The sequence below is a fragment of the Microcaecilia unicolor genome, chromosome 1, assembly GCF_901765095.1.
Source record: "Microcaecilia unicolor chromosome 1, aMicUni1.1, whole genome shotgun sequence".
NCBI lineage: Eukaryota > Metazoa > Chordata > Amphibia > Gymnophiona > Siphonopidae > Microcaecilia > Microcaecilia unicolor.
The window spans coordinates 717283167-717298811 of record NC_044031.1 but is presented as its reverse complement, the minus strand read 5'-3'; the positions used below and the strand labels follow the sequence as shown (position 1 = coordinate 717298811).

Sequence of the window (15645 nt, the reverse complement as noted above, 5' to 3'; positions counted from 1 at the left end):
GTGCTGATATTGCCAGCTACTGCTCCACCAGGATTGGCCTCAATTCTCTACGGGGGTCCTTTCACTAAGGTGCACTGAAAAATGCTTTGCGGTAGTGTAAGCGCACGCCAATCCATTTCTCAGCGCGCCTATAAAAAAGGCCATTTTAAAACTTTTGATGAAAATGGATGTGCGGCAAAATAAAAATTGCTGCACGTCCATTTTGGGTCTGCGACCTTACTACCAGCCATTGACCTAGCGGTAAAGTCTCACACAGTAATAGCCTGCACTTTATTCTCAAAATAAGTTGCTAACTGGGTAGCTTTTAATATATCATTTCTATGATCTATTCTGGTCTCTATCAAGACCTTTGGCTTCTTTCGCAGTCTATTCACCACGTCAAAGAGATCATGTAGTTTATACAAGGATTCTTTAATTTGGTAGTAAAAACTGCGGATTCACTTCTTTCACTTTTTGGTTATAGTCCATATGTTCTGAGTAAGAGAACACTTCCATTTTCTCTCCAAACTCCTATGTACCTTCTTCATTCCCCTTAACTCCTTGAAAAACCAAAAAGCCCTGTTACTAGATTAGTGGTTAGGGTGGTGGACTTTGGTCCTGAGGAACTGAGTTCGATTCCCACTTCAGGCACAGGCAGCTCCTTGTGACTGTGGGCAAGTCACTTAACCCTCCATTGCCCCATGTAAGCCGCATTGAGCCTGCCATGAGTGGGAAAGCGAAGGGTACAAATGTAACAAAAATAAAATAGATACTATTGGACATTCTACATGGAATGTTGCTACTATTGGAGATTCTACATGGAATGTTGCTATTCCACTAGCAACATTCCATGTAGAAGGCTGTGCAGACTTCTGCTTCTGTGAGTCTGACGTCCTGCACGTCAGACTCACAGAAGCAGAAGCCTGCGTGGCCACATTGGTGATCTGCAAGGGCCGACTTCTACATGGAATGTTGCTAGTGGAATCTCAACTAGTAGCAACAGTGGAGGAGTGGCCTAGTGGTTAGGGTGGTGGACTTTGGTCCTGAGGAACTGAGTTCGATTCCCACTTCAGGCACAGGCAGCTCCTTGTGACTCTGGGCAAGTCACTTAACCCTCCATTGCCCCATGTAAGCCACATTGAACCTGCCATGAGTGGGAAAGTGCGGGGTACAAATGTAACAAAAAAAAAATAATAATCACTTTTTTTTCATAGGTGCCATAGTATTACCACTTGCTCTATATTCTTTCCCTAAAAAATCCCTTTACTTTCCTGGTCCAAATATTTCGCATCCAGACTCTAACAACAGATGTAATCTTTGGAACTGGCATGTGTTTACCTGCAGAGAGGATTTATGTGGGGGAAAAACTAAACGGCCTAATGTGATTGACTTATTTAACTTTCTGTAGGGTGAATATCACATCTTCGCAGCAGTGGCGTAGGCACCAGTGGGCCCAGGTGGGCAGGGGCTCACCCAGTTTCACCTCAGGCCCACACAGTGGTAATGCATATTGTTGGCATAGCTGGGGGCAAATTTTAATATAACAACATGGGTTAATAAATCTAGCCTTCATTTTATACCTAAGAACATCACTAAGATTCAAACCCCGCTTTCTCTGGTTCACCGTCTGCTGCTCTAACCACTAGGCCGCTCCTCTACTTGGCATAGTTGTAATTATAGTTTGATTATGGAATAAACTGAAGACAGTCATCAAACATTAGTTTTGACCATAAACTGAGAGCACAACAACCACACTTACACATTTTCCTTAATACATTTTTATGTGAGCTACACTTTGTTAATCTCTTGGGTGCACACTCCAATAAGTGAGATAATATACACTATAAATTATTTTTCATTACTATTATGCAATGGGAATATTAGGAACCATAACAGTGACTATTTCACATATTAATGTCTGACTAGCAAAAGAACTCATTGTCTTTTGTTTTTCCTTACAGAACTTAAAATGAGGGAAATTAAGTGCCTATGGACAAAATAAAAATACCAAAATAGATGTTGTCTTTAGTTTCATGGTTTATTTTGTGTTCCCCACTCTCAACAAAACGTCTTTCTTCACTTATCACTTGAGAACGTGGGATGTAGATCTATGTAAGGATATGCTAAAATGTTATATTGTACAATGTTATTTTAAACCGATCTGTCCTCTGCTTTGAACTTAAATGTTAAGCAGATTATAAATGCTGACGTTAAACTAAATTTACATTTTGTTTATGAAAACTTGTACGTCACCCATCTATTACAAGGGAAGAACCCTACTCATAGCGGATTATATAACATAAGAATTAGGGCTGCATTTCAATAAAAAAGATTGTTAATCGCAGTTAATCACACAACTAAAAAATGTTTAAATCTTGATTGATCACACAATTAAAGGTATTGTATTTAATTTTTTTTATTTCCCACTGTAGCTCCTTGTGATTCTGGGCAAGTCGCTTAACCCTCCATTGCCCCAGGTATAAAATAAGTACCTGTATATAATATGTAAACCACTTTGATTGTAACCACATAAGGAGAAATTAGGTCTTACCTGATAATTTTCTTTCCATTAGTTCTTCACACTATTCCAGGACAAGTGGGTAGTTATGTCCATCAGCCAGCAGGTGGAGATAGAGAATACAGAACTGAACACCACTACTTAGCTCCCTGCTAGCAGCTCAGCTTCTCAGTATCTGTCCTCAAGCAAGGAAGAAAACACACCCAACCAGGAGCATGGTCAGCAATCAACATATCCAGCCCCAAGAACCATTCAAAGATAAGGCCCCTGGAAAACAGGATACAAAGGCTGTACATAGAGCCACCAACACAGGTGTTGCACCACTGGAGGGCTCCTGGAATAGTGTGAAGAACTAATGGAAAGAAAATTATCAGGTAAGACCTAATTTCTCCTTCCATTACGTTCATTCCCACTATTCCTGGACAAGTGGGATGTTCAAAAGCTATCCCTACGAAGGTGGGAAGCCGAATCTCCCATATGCAGAACTAACGCCCCAAATGTAGCTGCTGCCTGAGCGGCATGAGCCATTCTACCATACTTACTGAAGCGAAGCGTACGCCGCTGACCTACAGATAGCCATCAGAGAAGACAACGAAGCCTCCGCCCAAGACGTAGCCTCACGTCCAGGAGAGCGTTCAACCTGAGTCGTGCCTCCCAGGATACAGGCTGAGACCACAGCCACCTTCACCCACCAGGCAAAGAAAGCCTTGGGCAATGTGAGACTCCCCTGCTGTTTACAAAACAGCCCAATAGGACCAAACAAATGGCAAAAAACATTGGGAACTGTGAAATGCAAGAACGCCCTGCTAAAACCAGAAGCTTCCAAAAAACAGACCGCTGACTATGGAAAAAGAAAGACCAATAAACACTAAGGCAAGAAGCATGGTACTGCCCCAAGTGAGACTCCTGCCTCTGAAAAACAGATAAAGGGACCTTCCAAGACAGAAAGAGACTGAAGTTGTGAGAAGCAACAGGTTGACAGAAACACCTCAAAGAACACCGTGGACAAAGAGAGAACTAGACAGGTGCTTTAGCCAACTAAACCATGGTGCCATAGAACGAGGGCCACCTATCAACAGGCTCAAACGGGGAGTGCTGAAGCACCTGAAGGACCAGAAAAAGAACTTAGTCCAGAAGGAGCAGCTAAAGATGACTCCTGCAAGCAGCCCTGAAAGCAAGCCAGAACCCCCACTGGACCTACAGCACTAGCCCCCATGAATTTCCCTCCTGCCAAAAAGCCAGAAAGTAGCCCAGAGAGGACGCAATGGTGACCCAAAACCTCACAGCATGCCAGACTTAGAAACATACTCTGGCAGACGCCGATGAGAAAGAGCGCTTCCCGGCCCGAAGCAGGGAAACCACCATTGAAAGCGAATAACCTTTCTTCCGCAGCCGAGTCCTCTCCAGGGCCAGGCCACAGGACCAAAGGAAAGGGGGGCGAGAACCTCAATGGCCACTAGGCCCCGACAGAAAGACCTCGACATTGAGGAAATCACAATGGCTCCTTAATCAGGAGCCTCATGAGATCTGCATACCATGGAAGCCATGGCCAAGCTGGAGACCAAGATCACCCTGTCCCAGTAGAGGAGTAGCCTAGTGGTTAGTGCAGCGGACTTTGATCCTGGGGAACTGGGTTCGATTCTCGCTGCAGCTCCTTGTGACTGTGGGCAAGTCACTTAACCCTCCACTGCCCCAGGTACAAAATAAGTACCTGTATATATGTAAACCGCTTTGAAGGTAGTTGCAAAATACCACAGAAAGGCGGTATATCAAGTCCCATTTCCCATTCCCAAAGGTCTGCCACTCTCCCCCACAGCCGGCCTAAAATCGGCATAGGGGAAGGCATACAGAGGTCTCTCACTCAGACACAACCATCGCAGGGCGAATAGATCCTTAGAGTTCAATGCTCGGTGGTGGCTGAAGCACCGAGGACCTAGACATAGGACTAGGCCACAAGCTGAAAATGGCTCGACCAACCGCTCCCTCTGCTGGAAACCAGAGCGTATCGACTGAGCAAGTCTGTCTCTATATTGAGGGACTCTGCAAACCAGCTGAAGACACAACCGAAGTGTCACTACTCCGTCCATTAACAAGCTGGACTCCCCCACCAGCAGACTGCTAGGAATCCCCCCCCCCTGCGAGGCAAAAAAAGCCAGAGGGAGCTTACCCTCCACCAAGGGCTCTGACAGAGGAGACCCCATAGAGCAGCTCAACTGCAGCAAAACAAAACGAAAACTCCACGTGTTAACCGCTGCAAACCCCTGGGAGCCAGCGGGAAAAACCCCGTCCCCTGACCCCCAGGAGATGCTAGGGCCGCTGGAAAAGGGACTACTTGCACCAACCCAAAGTCTGGCAGAGCAAGTGAACAAGCCCAGAAGGCAAGTGAACAAGCCCCCTGCCCCTGAAGAGATCCCCACTGCTAATGCTGTCTGCACAGGCCCTCGCGCCAGCAGAGAACAAAATGGCTACTATTCCCGCCTCCCTCTGAGGTGAAGCCCCTTTTTGTTAAATTGTACAGCGCTGCATAACCCTAGTAGCGCTATAGAAATGTCAAGTAGTAGTAGTGAAGCACCGAGACACTGCACTGGGGACCAGAGCTGCAAGAAACACATTGCTGCGACTGAAGGCGCTCTGTGTGTGAGCCCCGACTCAACCCCTCCACTCGGGAACCGGACTGCACACCGTGCAGCAGCCCGAGGAGGAACCCTGCCGCTGCGAGACGTGCAGCTCCTCACACTCCCAGTGGGGCAGCGCGGGAAGGCATGTGGCGCACTGCACTACACACTCCCTTGTCTTTCGTGCGCTTTTTTTTTATTAAACTGGAGCGCAGCACAACTCAAGCATAAAATGTTTTTTTTTTGAGCACAGACACAAATCGCTCCCAAGAACGTCTTGCGGCCCAAAGCACAGCAGAGAACACACTACCTGGGGTCCATGCTCCCAGGGGACACAGCCACCCCCCCTGTCACGGCAGGGCACAGCACCACCGGCCCGCCAAACTCACTGCGCTGCCTGCACTGTTCCTTATCTTCTAAAGCAGACTGGTTGCTCAGCATGCTCCCATAAGAATGCAGAACACTCCAGGAGGGGAAAGCACGAGAGGGACCCAGCACAACCAGGTATGTCTGCCCACTATGCTCAACCGGGAACCAGTTGACCAACTGGACCAGGAGCAAGGCCTCAGAACCAGAGACAGAGTAAGTCTGTCCATCCACCTGCTGGAGACAGAAGATACTGCGGAGCTGAGCTGCTAGCAGGGAGCTATGTAGTGGTGCTCAGTTCTGTATTCTCTATCTCCACCTGCTGGTTGATGGACATAACTACCCACTTGTCCTGGAATAGTGGGAATGAACGTAATGGAAAGGAAGTATATCAATTCTATTCCCCTTCCCTACAGAATTGATAATATCCCTTCTTTACAGGACTGATTTCCCTCCCTCTTTCCCATGCCCAGATCCAACATCTCTCTCTTTCTATTCCTTCCCTCCCCCTCTTCTCTTCCCCAGGTCCATTATGTCTCTTTCTTTTGTAAGGCCCATTATCTCTCTCTTCCCTTCTTCCCTCCCATAGTCCAGCACCTCTCTTTCCTTCCCCTCCACCCACCCCCATAACTAAGAACACAACTTTGGTGGTAAGCAGCACCAAGCTCATCTCATCGTTGCTGCAACTCATTGCCTTGGCCATAGCTTCCATTGGTGGTCTGTAGTTCACTCCCCACCCCTACCCGGGGGTTCAGCATCTGTCCTTCCTCTCAATCCCCCCCCCTTGCATTGCTGTACCTTAAAGGTGTTCTTCTGTTGGTCCCCAACAGTGGCAGCGTTGCACAAATGCTACCTGTGGCCTGCTCCAAAGTTTTCCCTCTGGCCCATCCTGCCTCTTCTGACATCACTTCCTGTTCCTGCCTGGGCAGGATGGGACAGAGTGAAAGCTTGGACCAGGCTGCAGGCATCATCCCCTGAATTCTATATAGTGCGACTTAAGTTGTGCATGTAAATCCAGTCATATGTTGGATTTGCGCATGCAATTTAATTAGTTAACAAGCTAATCAGTGCCATTGATTGACAATTATTGACACTAATTGGCATAAATTAGAATTTACGCGCAGAACTGTCTAAGCGTATTCTATAACATGATGCACGTAAATTCTAAGTCACAAAGTTGAAAAGGGGCTGTGGCCATGGGCGTGGAATGGGCGGGTCATGTGCATGGTTGTAGAATACACCCGATCTGCGTGTAATTTAGGCGTCAGCATTTACTCCAAATTTTGCGCGTGGATGGGTACTTGGTGTATTCTATAAACCGTGCAAAGATTTAGGCTTAATCTATAAAGAGTGCCTAAATTAGGTACACTTTATAGAATATACCTAGGCATGTTTTGTTTCGGTGCCAATTTTTTAGGTATCATATATAGAACCTAGTCCCATATGTACAACTCTGCTATTGGTGAGGATCAACAAAAGACTATACACTAGTGTGGGGAGCTGATGTTGAATTGCGAACAGGGGAACAGATGTCAGATTGTGTTGAGGACAGGGGATGGGAGTGGAAAAGAGCAGAAGAAATGTTTGGTGGAGAAAGAAGAAGCTGCAGTGTGCTTAATTTTTTTTTAACTGCAATTAACGATTAATGAATTAATCACAGAGTTAACTGTGATTAAAATGCAGCCCTAATAAAAATAATTTTTTGTTAATCAGAAAGCACATACAAGGGTCAATTTACTAAAGTGTGGCAATATTTTGCAGTTATCACAAGATAACAGCCAAAATGAATGTGCAATAACTGTAAAACCTCCACATTAGCTGCTGGGGGCATTCCTAACATTTGGTATTCAATTAATGCACACAAAATTTCTTTATTGTCTGTGAACTGAATGGTAGAGAATGTGATACAGTGAGCTACACCTGTTCAGGAGCCTTAACTGCCTTCTGTTATCTGCTGTATTAAAAGATGCCTGAATGATGATATTTGGGTGTTAAAACATGGCTGAGCCCAAGACGCAGCTGTAGATCAATTACATATATTTGCTAGGGGAGAAGACAGAGGAAGATGAATTGGTGGTGGTAGTAGAGGGGGGGGGGGGGAGGTCATAATTATGAGAGCGAGTGTGCTGTAGAGAGGGAAGAGGGGTGAGCGGTGTGGTGAAAAGGGCACTGTTTTTGAGTGAGCAGGCATTTTTGGGAGGGTGGCTGGTGAGGGATGGGTAGCTGGGTATGTAGGATTCCCACCTGTCCTTCCTGTGTTTAATTCTATGGTAGTTTTGGAAGGGACTGCACTGGGGGGAGCTGTGGTGAATTATGATCACAGAGGGGCCTTGTTGTGAGTGTGTGAATAGTTTTGATGGAAAAAGAGGGGAGGGGGAGGTTAGAAGCTCGAGAGCATCACTGCCTCAAGTGTATGTAAGGGGGCCCAGCAGCACTGTGAGCCTTCAGGATTGGAACTGTAAATTTTTGATGGAGCTGTATTTGGCTAGATTGATACTGGCCAGCTGAGAGGATATGAGCAACCAGCAAGGAATTATTGTAGTTGGGATTGGGCATTAAGAAAATGCTGTCTGTGAATGGGTTGGGGGGGGGGGGGGGTTATTGGAAGTGTGACATGAAGGGTTTCACTGTTATTTGAGATTTTCCTGTGAGTTGTAACTTGTTAATGTGATGCAGCTGCCATTTATTTTGCCATCGTATTATTGGGTTTCTGTTGTTTAATGTTTTGATGAAGTGAGGAAGTAGTGTGAGGGCCGATATTACAGCTAACACAAGGTAACTTCTGGCACATTAGCGGTAAGGTGTAGTCGTCACCAATTCTCTACAGGCTAACTGCTAACATGCGTGATAACAGCTCAGGCAGCTGAGTAAACAGGCTCCTCAATGAGGTACCATACACGTCTTGCACATCAATCACTTATTTATGTTTTTGACAATATTTCTCAAACTGAAAGTCCAGTTACTTTTGGAGGGTCATTCTATAAAGGGCTGCCTATTATTAGACGCAAGGACTGGCCTATTTGGAGCCTCCTCTGTGAAAATAGATGCCTACTTTTTTTTTTTTTTACAGAATACTAGCGTTAACAGTTATATACATGCCTATATTTTAGGCATAAGCACTTACACCAGCCAAAGAAGCTTTGTGGTACAGTCGGTAAGTCGTTTGCCTACTCTGCCTATTACCTGAGTTCAAATCCTGTACTAGCATGGGAATATCTGTCAGGTAGCTGGCATCTGGCCAGTTCAACCATCCATCTACTTTTGATCAGTAAAGGAGTGCCTGGCTTACTCGGAAAAAGTGTGTGTGTGTGTGGTGGGGCGGGGGAGGGAGGAGATGACTGGGGAAGGCAATGGCAAACCACACCACTATGAGTCTGCCAAGAAACTGTCACACAAGTGGTAGATCTCATAAGTTGTTCACAACTGGGTACTCGTGTACAGGGGACTACCTTTACCAATACAATGACAGAAGGCTAGTGGAGTAGAACTAGTGAAATGGCAAAGAGTGATTCTGCTTAGGCCTTTATTCTGAGGGGGCTCAAAGGCTGATAACGGTTGGGCTCAGTGCTCTGAGCTGCTGGCAGTCCTGGATTCCTGTAGGTGCTGCTAGCTGTTGGTGCACAGCAGTTTCTAAGTTGAAAACACTGATGTCAGCAGGTCAGAGTCCTTAACCCCACCCCTGTTAAGCTGTGATACTAGCTAAATAACACGCGTTCCAAAGATCAGCAACTGTCTTCTCAATGAGAAGACAGTTACTGATCTTTGGAACTGGTGTTATTTAGCTAGTATCACAGCTTAACCGGGGTGGGGGTAAGGACTCTGACCTGTTCAATGTTTTTCTTTAACAGGGCAGCTGAGTCTCAACACCTAGTCCAGGACATTAGAAACTATTTGTATAAGTGCTGTAGCTTGGCATACATACAATACTCCAGTGTTTTCTTTTACAACCTTCTAGCAGTTTGAATGTTATTAATCATGCGAGTCATCATTGCAAAAGTTCATACCTGCAAATAGTGCAACATTGGTTTGTCTGGCATCAAATGGACATCTTGCCAAACCACTTATTTCTTCCCCATCAGACTCTAAAGTGTTCAGCTGGAGAACAAAAATAGAGCTAGGTTTAACTCTATTAGAAATGTAAACCACAATTTGACATGTTTGTCCCTGCCATGTCATTATGCCATTAGAATTTAAGTGGAAACATAACCAACATTACAATCTACAACTTGTAATTTAACTATTGGGGAAGGTAGAATAAAACACAAATATGAAATAAGCTACAGAGAGCTAACTGGAAATCAGCTTTCCAAATGAATTGTCCAAAGACATTTCACAAAGCAAACTCACAACTACACACATACCAGGGAGTGCCTTTTGTAGCCTGTGTGACATACTTGTAAGATCTGATAAGCCATGAAGACACAGACTGAATGACTCAGATTATGGTACAGGGTAACACAGAAAAGAACATTACAGGATGGAAAAACCTTTATTCTGTCATCTGAATTCTTGTTAATATTTTGGTTGCCAGAATTTTTACCTGCCTATTACACAGGTAAAATGGCTTAAAAACAGCCCTGTCAAACTGACTTTATGGACAAGCAATTCCCAAACCATATGATGGCAATGGGTCCAATTTGTAATAAATATAATAGGTCTATAGAGGATACTTTGGCTCTTAAACTTTCACATGAACCAATTTGAAATTGCCATAGCTTAACACAGGACTTCACCATGTGGTAGCTGCAAATTTAGCACAGCAACCACTGGGGAGCATCCCTAGTATTTCCCCTTATAGGAGCCATGTTAAATTTGCTGAGCGCATGGATGTTGTTTCAAAATACCATCTTGGAAGCCCAGACCAGATGCATGCCACATATTTATTATTATTATTAACATTTGTATAGCGCTACCAGACGCACGCAGCGCTGAACACCTGACACAGAGAGACAGTCCCGGCTCAATAGAGCTTACAATCTAAAAATACAGACAGACAATTTACAAAGGTGTAAAGAAGAGAGAACAACAGCCAGCATGGTTAAAAGGTGAAGTGAAAGAGGCTATTACAGTCAAAAGCATGTCCATCAAAGAATGGAAAAAGGACCCAAATGAAGAAAATAAGAAGCAACATAAACACTGGCAAATTAGATGCAAAGCATTGAAAAGAAGGCTAAAGAAGAATATGAAGAAAAACTTGCCCAAGATGCAAAACTCAGAGAAACAACTTTTTCAGGTACATCAGAAGCAGAAAGTCTACGAGGGAATCTATGGGACTGTTAGATCATGAAGGAGCAAAAAGGGCACTCAAAAAGGCAAGGCCATAGTGGAAAAACTGAATGAATTCTTTGCTGTGGTCTTTACAGATGAAGATGTAAGATATCTACCTATAAGGGTGATGATGCAGAGGAACTAAAAGAAATCTCGGTGTACCTGGAAGATGTACTGAGCCAAATCAACAAAGAGTAGTAAATCACCTGGACTGCCTGGCATGCATCCAAGGGTACTGAAAGAATTCAAACATGAAATTCCTGATCTGTTGTTAGTAGTCTGTAACCTGTCGTTAAAATCATCCATAGTACCTGAAAATTGAAGGGTGGCCAATGTGACACTGATTTTTAGAAAGGGTTCTGGGGTGATCCGGGAAATTATAGGCTGGTAAGCCTGACGTCAATGCTGGGTGAAATACTGGAAACTATTAAAAGGAATAAAATTACAGAACACATAAATGAGCATGGTTTAATGGGACAGAATCAGCATGGATTCAGCCAGGGAAGTCTTGCCTCACCAATTTGTTTCACTTCTTTGAAGGGGTGCATAAACATGTGGATAAAGGTGAGCCGGTTGTAGTGTATCTAGATTTTTAGAAAGCTTTTGACAAAGTTCCTCATGAGAGATTCCTGAGAAAATTAGAGACATGGAATAGGAGGCAATGTTCTTTTCTGGATTAGGAATTGGTTATTGGACAGAAAACAGACGGTATTGAGATAAATGGCTATTTCTGTCAATGGAGGAGGGTGAACAGTGGAGTGCCGCATGGTGCTAGTAAACATATTTATAAATAATCTGGAAATCAGAATGACAAGTGAGGTGATTACATTTGCAGATGGCATTTGACAAATTACCTCATGAAAGATTCCAGAAGAAATTGGAGAGTCATAAGATAGGATGTGGAGGGGCACTTTCGAATTATTAGGAAAGAAATGGAAAACAAAAATGAGGATGTTCCTAATAAAGAGGAAAAGGATGTTATAATGGAAAGAGGATGTTATAATGCCTTTGTTTTGCTCCACGGTGCGACCGCACCTCAAATATTGTGTTCAATTCTGGTCGCCACATCCCAGGGGTCTGTGCTGGGACCCTTGCTTTTTCACATATTTATAAATGATCTAGAGATAGCAGTAACTAGTGAGGTAATTAAATTTGCTGATGATACAAAGTTATTCAAAGTTGTTAAATCACAAGAGGATTGTGAAAGATTACAAAAGGACCTTATGGGACTGGGAGATTGAATGTTCAAATGTGAGCAAGTGCAAAATGATGGAAGTGGGAAAGAGGAACCTGAAATATAGCTACATAATGCAAGGTTCCACATTAGGAGTCACTGACCAGGAAAGGGATCTAGGCGTCATCATTGATGATACGTTGAAACCCTCTGCTCAGTGTGCGGCGGTGGCTAAGAAAGCAAACAGAATGTTAGGTATTATTAGGAAAGGAATGGAAAAGTGGAGGAGTGGCCTAGTGGTTAGGGTGGTGGACTTTGGTCCTGGGGAACTGAGGAACTGCGTTCGATTCCCACTTCAGGCACAGGCAGCTCCTTGTGACTCTGGGCAAGTCACTTAACCCTCCATTGCCCCATGTAAGCCGCATTGAGGAGGGTATCCTTTAAAAGTTGTTAGACAAGCATATAAAAGAGCAAAATATATTGATAGACAGCTGCTACTACAGACAGCAGAAAGAGAAAATGATCAAGATGAGAATATATACACATATGTCTTAAAATATACTTCACAAGCATATACGGTTTCAAATATTATTAGAAGACATTGGAATATTGTACAAACTTTGCCTCAGTTTGAGGAATCAACAGTGAGAATGGCATATAGCAGAGGGAATAACTTAAAAGAGCTTTTATATATGCCAAGACCTGAGCCGCAGAGAGACATCAGCTTTAATGGACACAGGAAATGTGGAGAATGTCTGATGTGTTCGATCATGTTAGAGGAAAAAGAATTTGTAAACCCTATGTCAGGAAGAAAGTACACTTTATATGTAAATACTACTTGCAAATCTAAAGGCGTTGTCTATTGTATTCAGTGCCCATGTAAGAAGATTTATGTGGGTCAAACCAGCAGAAAATTGTATGTCCGCCTTATAGAACATAAAAGTGTCATCTCCACTAAGAAGACTACTTCGCCGCTGGCAATACATTGTAATGAGATGTCACATGAGTTTACCACACTTAGATGTGTAGTTTTACAACAAGTAGACTGGCACAAGCAGGGGGAAGAAGCCAGTCGATGGCTTTTACGAAAAGAACAGCAATGGATCTTTCGATTGAATTCAATGAGTCCAGGGGGTTTAAATGGAAAGATAGAATGGATGCATTTTCTATGATAAAGTATTGAATATAAATGGATGGTTTCCTTTAAGAAAGTGGGCTGGTTCTCTGCAACTGAAACGCTTAGGATTGGATAGCGATGGGAGCGTGTGACGTCAGAATGAACATTCATAAGACCGCCATGTTTAGAAAGTCTTTGCCCTTCATGCTACCGTCGGCAAGATTGAACGGAGAGTAAGCCAAGGTAGAAGTAAAAAGATTATTTTACCAGATAGGATTTAAGGATTAATAATGTTTTCTCCTTTTGCATAGGATATGCTATAAAAAACCGGGTGAACATATGGCTGGGGTCCTGAAGCAGCGAAATGTGAAACGGGACCGTTGACCACAGTTAAACCACGGTCAGAAAGGAGAAAGCCTGAAATTCGCCAAAGTTAAGTTGAACTGTTATATACAGCATATTTGGCACAGTGGCTTTGTCTGAACATTTAGCAAAACTACTTTAAAGGATTATCCATAATAATAAGAGGAGTTGGTTTGATTGAAACGCCCATGATGATGAAGCATAGCCTTTGTCCCATATATTAAGTAATGTTGGGAGGGGCTTTTTCTTGAGGCGATTTCCTCCTCATATTAGATATACTTTGACTTTTTGGAGAGCTGAGTTCTATATATATATAGGATTTATTGTGAAGATTTGGAACCAGTACCCCTGTGTTTATATGTTTAGCCGCATTGAGCCTGCCATGAGTGGGAAAGCGTGGGGTACAAATGTAACAACAACAAAAAACAAAAATGAGGATGTTATAATGCCTTTGTTATTGCTCCATGGTGAGACTGCACCTCGAATACTGTGAGCAATTCTGGTCACTGCATCTCAAAAAAGATATAGTGGAATTAGAAAAGGTACAGAGAAGGGTGATGAAAATGATAAAGGGGAAGGGACGACTTCCCTGTGAGGAATGGCTAAAGCAGCTAGGGCTCTTCAGCTTGGAGAAAAGAAGGCTGAGGGGAGATATAATAGAGGTCATAAAATAATGAGTGGAGTGGAAAGGGTAGACATGAATCGCTTGTTTACTCTTTCCAAAAATACTAGAACTAGGGGGGGCCCACAATGAAGCTACAAAGTAGTAAATTTAAAACAAATCGGAGAAAATATTTCTTCACTTAATGTGTAATTAAACTCTGGAATTTGTTGCCAGAGAATGTGATAAGAGCAGTTAGCTTAGCGGCATTTAAAAAAAGGTTTGGCTAGCTTCCTAATAGAAAAGTCTATAAGCCATTATTTAATTACACTGCTTATTTCTAGGATAAGCAGCATAAAATGTACTGTACTGTTTTGGGATCTTGCCAGGTACTTGTAATCTGGGTTGGCCATTGTTGTAAACAGGATGTTGGGCTTGATGGATCTTTGGTCTGACCCAGTACAGCAATGCTTATGTTCTTTTGTAGTAAAAGAGATTAGCATATCTGGGTTTAAAAAAGGTTTGGACAAGTTCCTGGAAGAAATGTCCATAGTCTTCTATTGAGACAATCATGGGAAAGCCACTGCTTGCCCTGGGACTGGTAGCATGGAATGCTGCTACTATTTGGGTTTCTGCCAGGTACTTGTGACCTCGATTGACCACTTTTGGAAACAGGATACTGTGCTAGATGGACCACTGGTCTGACCCATTATGGCTATTCTTATGCTCTTATGTAAGTATTTAGTGTCTCCTATTTAGGAGTCAGTAAATGGTCCCTTGCTATCTGCAAAAGCGTTGATTAGCGCACACTGGGGCCATTTAACAGAGCAGTGGTAAGTCTAACATGGGCTTACAGCTGGATCTTCCAGGACTACAGCCAGCCCAATGCGTCTGCCAGTGATAGTTCCACCCCGAGCAAATGCCATTTCTGGGGTAAAAAGAAAACCCCTGGAATGCAATTGCTGCCCGGTTACTGCCAGGTTAGTGTGGGAGCCCTTATCGCCACCTCAATGGGAAGGACTCCCCGTTGCATGGCCATGAATAAGAGTTCTCTTACTGTATGGCCATGTGTGCCTGGGGTCTTTTTACCCACTGCAGCAAAAAGGGCCCTGGCACGTGGGAAAAACTGCCCCCGCCACTAGTGCAGGGTTCTTTTTCCCGCAGCTTGGTAAAAGGACCCCTCTATTTAAGTGTGCTAATTGCAAACCCTTGGATTCTAAAAAGTTGAATGGACAAGCTGCTGACTAGCAAGCAAATTTTTGTGCGCGAGTTATAGAATAGTGACATTTGCCTGCTTAACTTAAAAATAACTGGCAATTAGTATTAAGTACCAACAATAGACCTTAGGTAGTATTAATTGGTGCTAATTGATACTAATTTGTAGGTATACGTGAAACTGCTCTCAGGCGCTATTCTATACACGTACCTCCTGATATTCAAAACTATTTAACCGGCCAGGAACGACTCCTGTCCGGTTAAACAGCATTTAAGCGCCTAACTGCGGATATTCGGCAGGAGATAACTAGTTATCTCGCACTGAATATCCCAGTAAGCGGCTAGCCAGTTAGGCAGGGATATGCAGTGCCAAAATGACTATGTTGAGCAGTCAAAATAGGCCACTTAAATAGCAGGCCTATCTTTTAC

At 43.6% G+C, this 15645-nt stretch overlaps 1 protein-coding gene across 7 annotated transcripts in view; it reads right to left on the bottom strand.

Moving 5' to 3' along the window:
* The window catches only part of SEMA6D (semaphorin 6D), a 131163-nt gene that overhangs the window by 29545 nt on the left and 85973 nt on the right, over positions 1-15645 (bottom strand). For all 7 annotated transcript variants that reach the window (XM_030189468.1, XM_030189496.1, XM_030189489.1 and 4 more), the window contains one exon: positions 9483-9573. In XM_030189468.1, coding sequence (XP_030045328.1) covers positions 9483-9573 — 91 coding nt within the window. The remainder of the gene's footprint in view (positions 1-9482; positions 9574-15645) is intronic.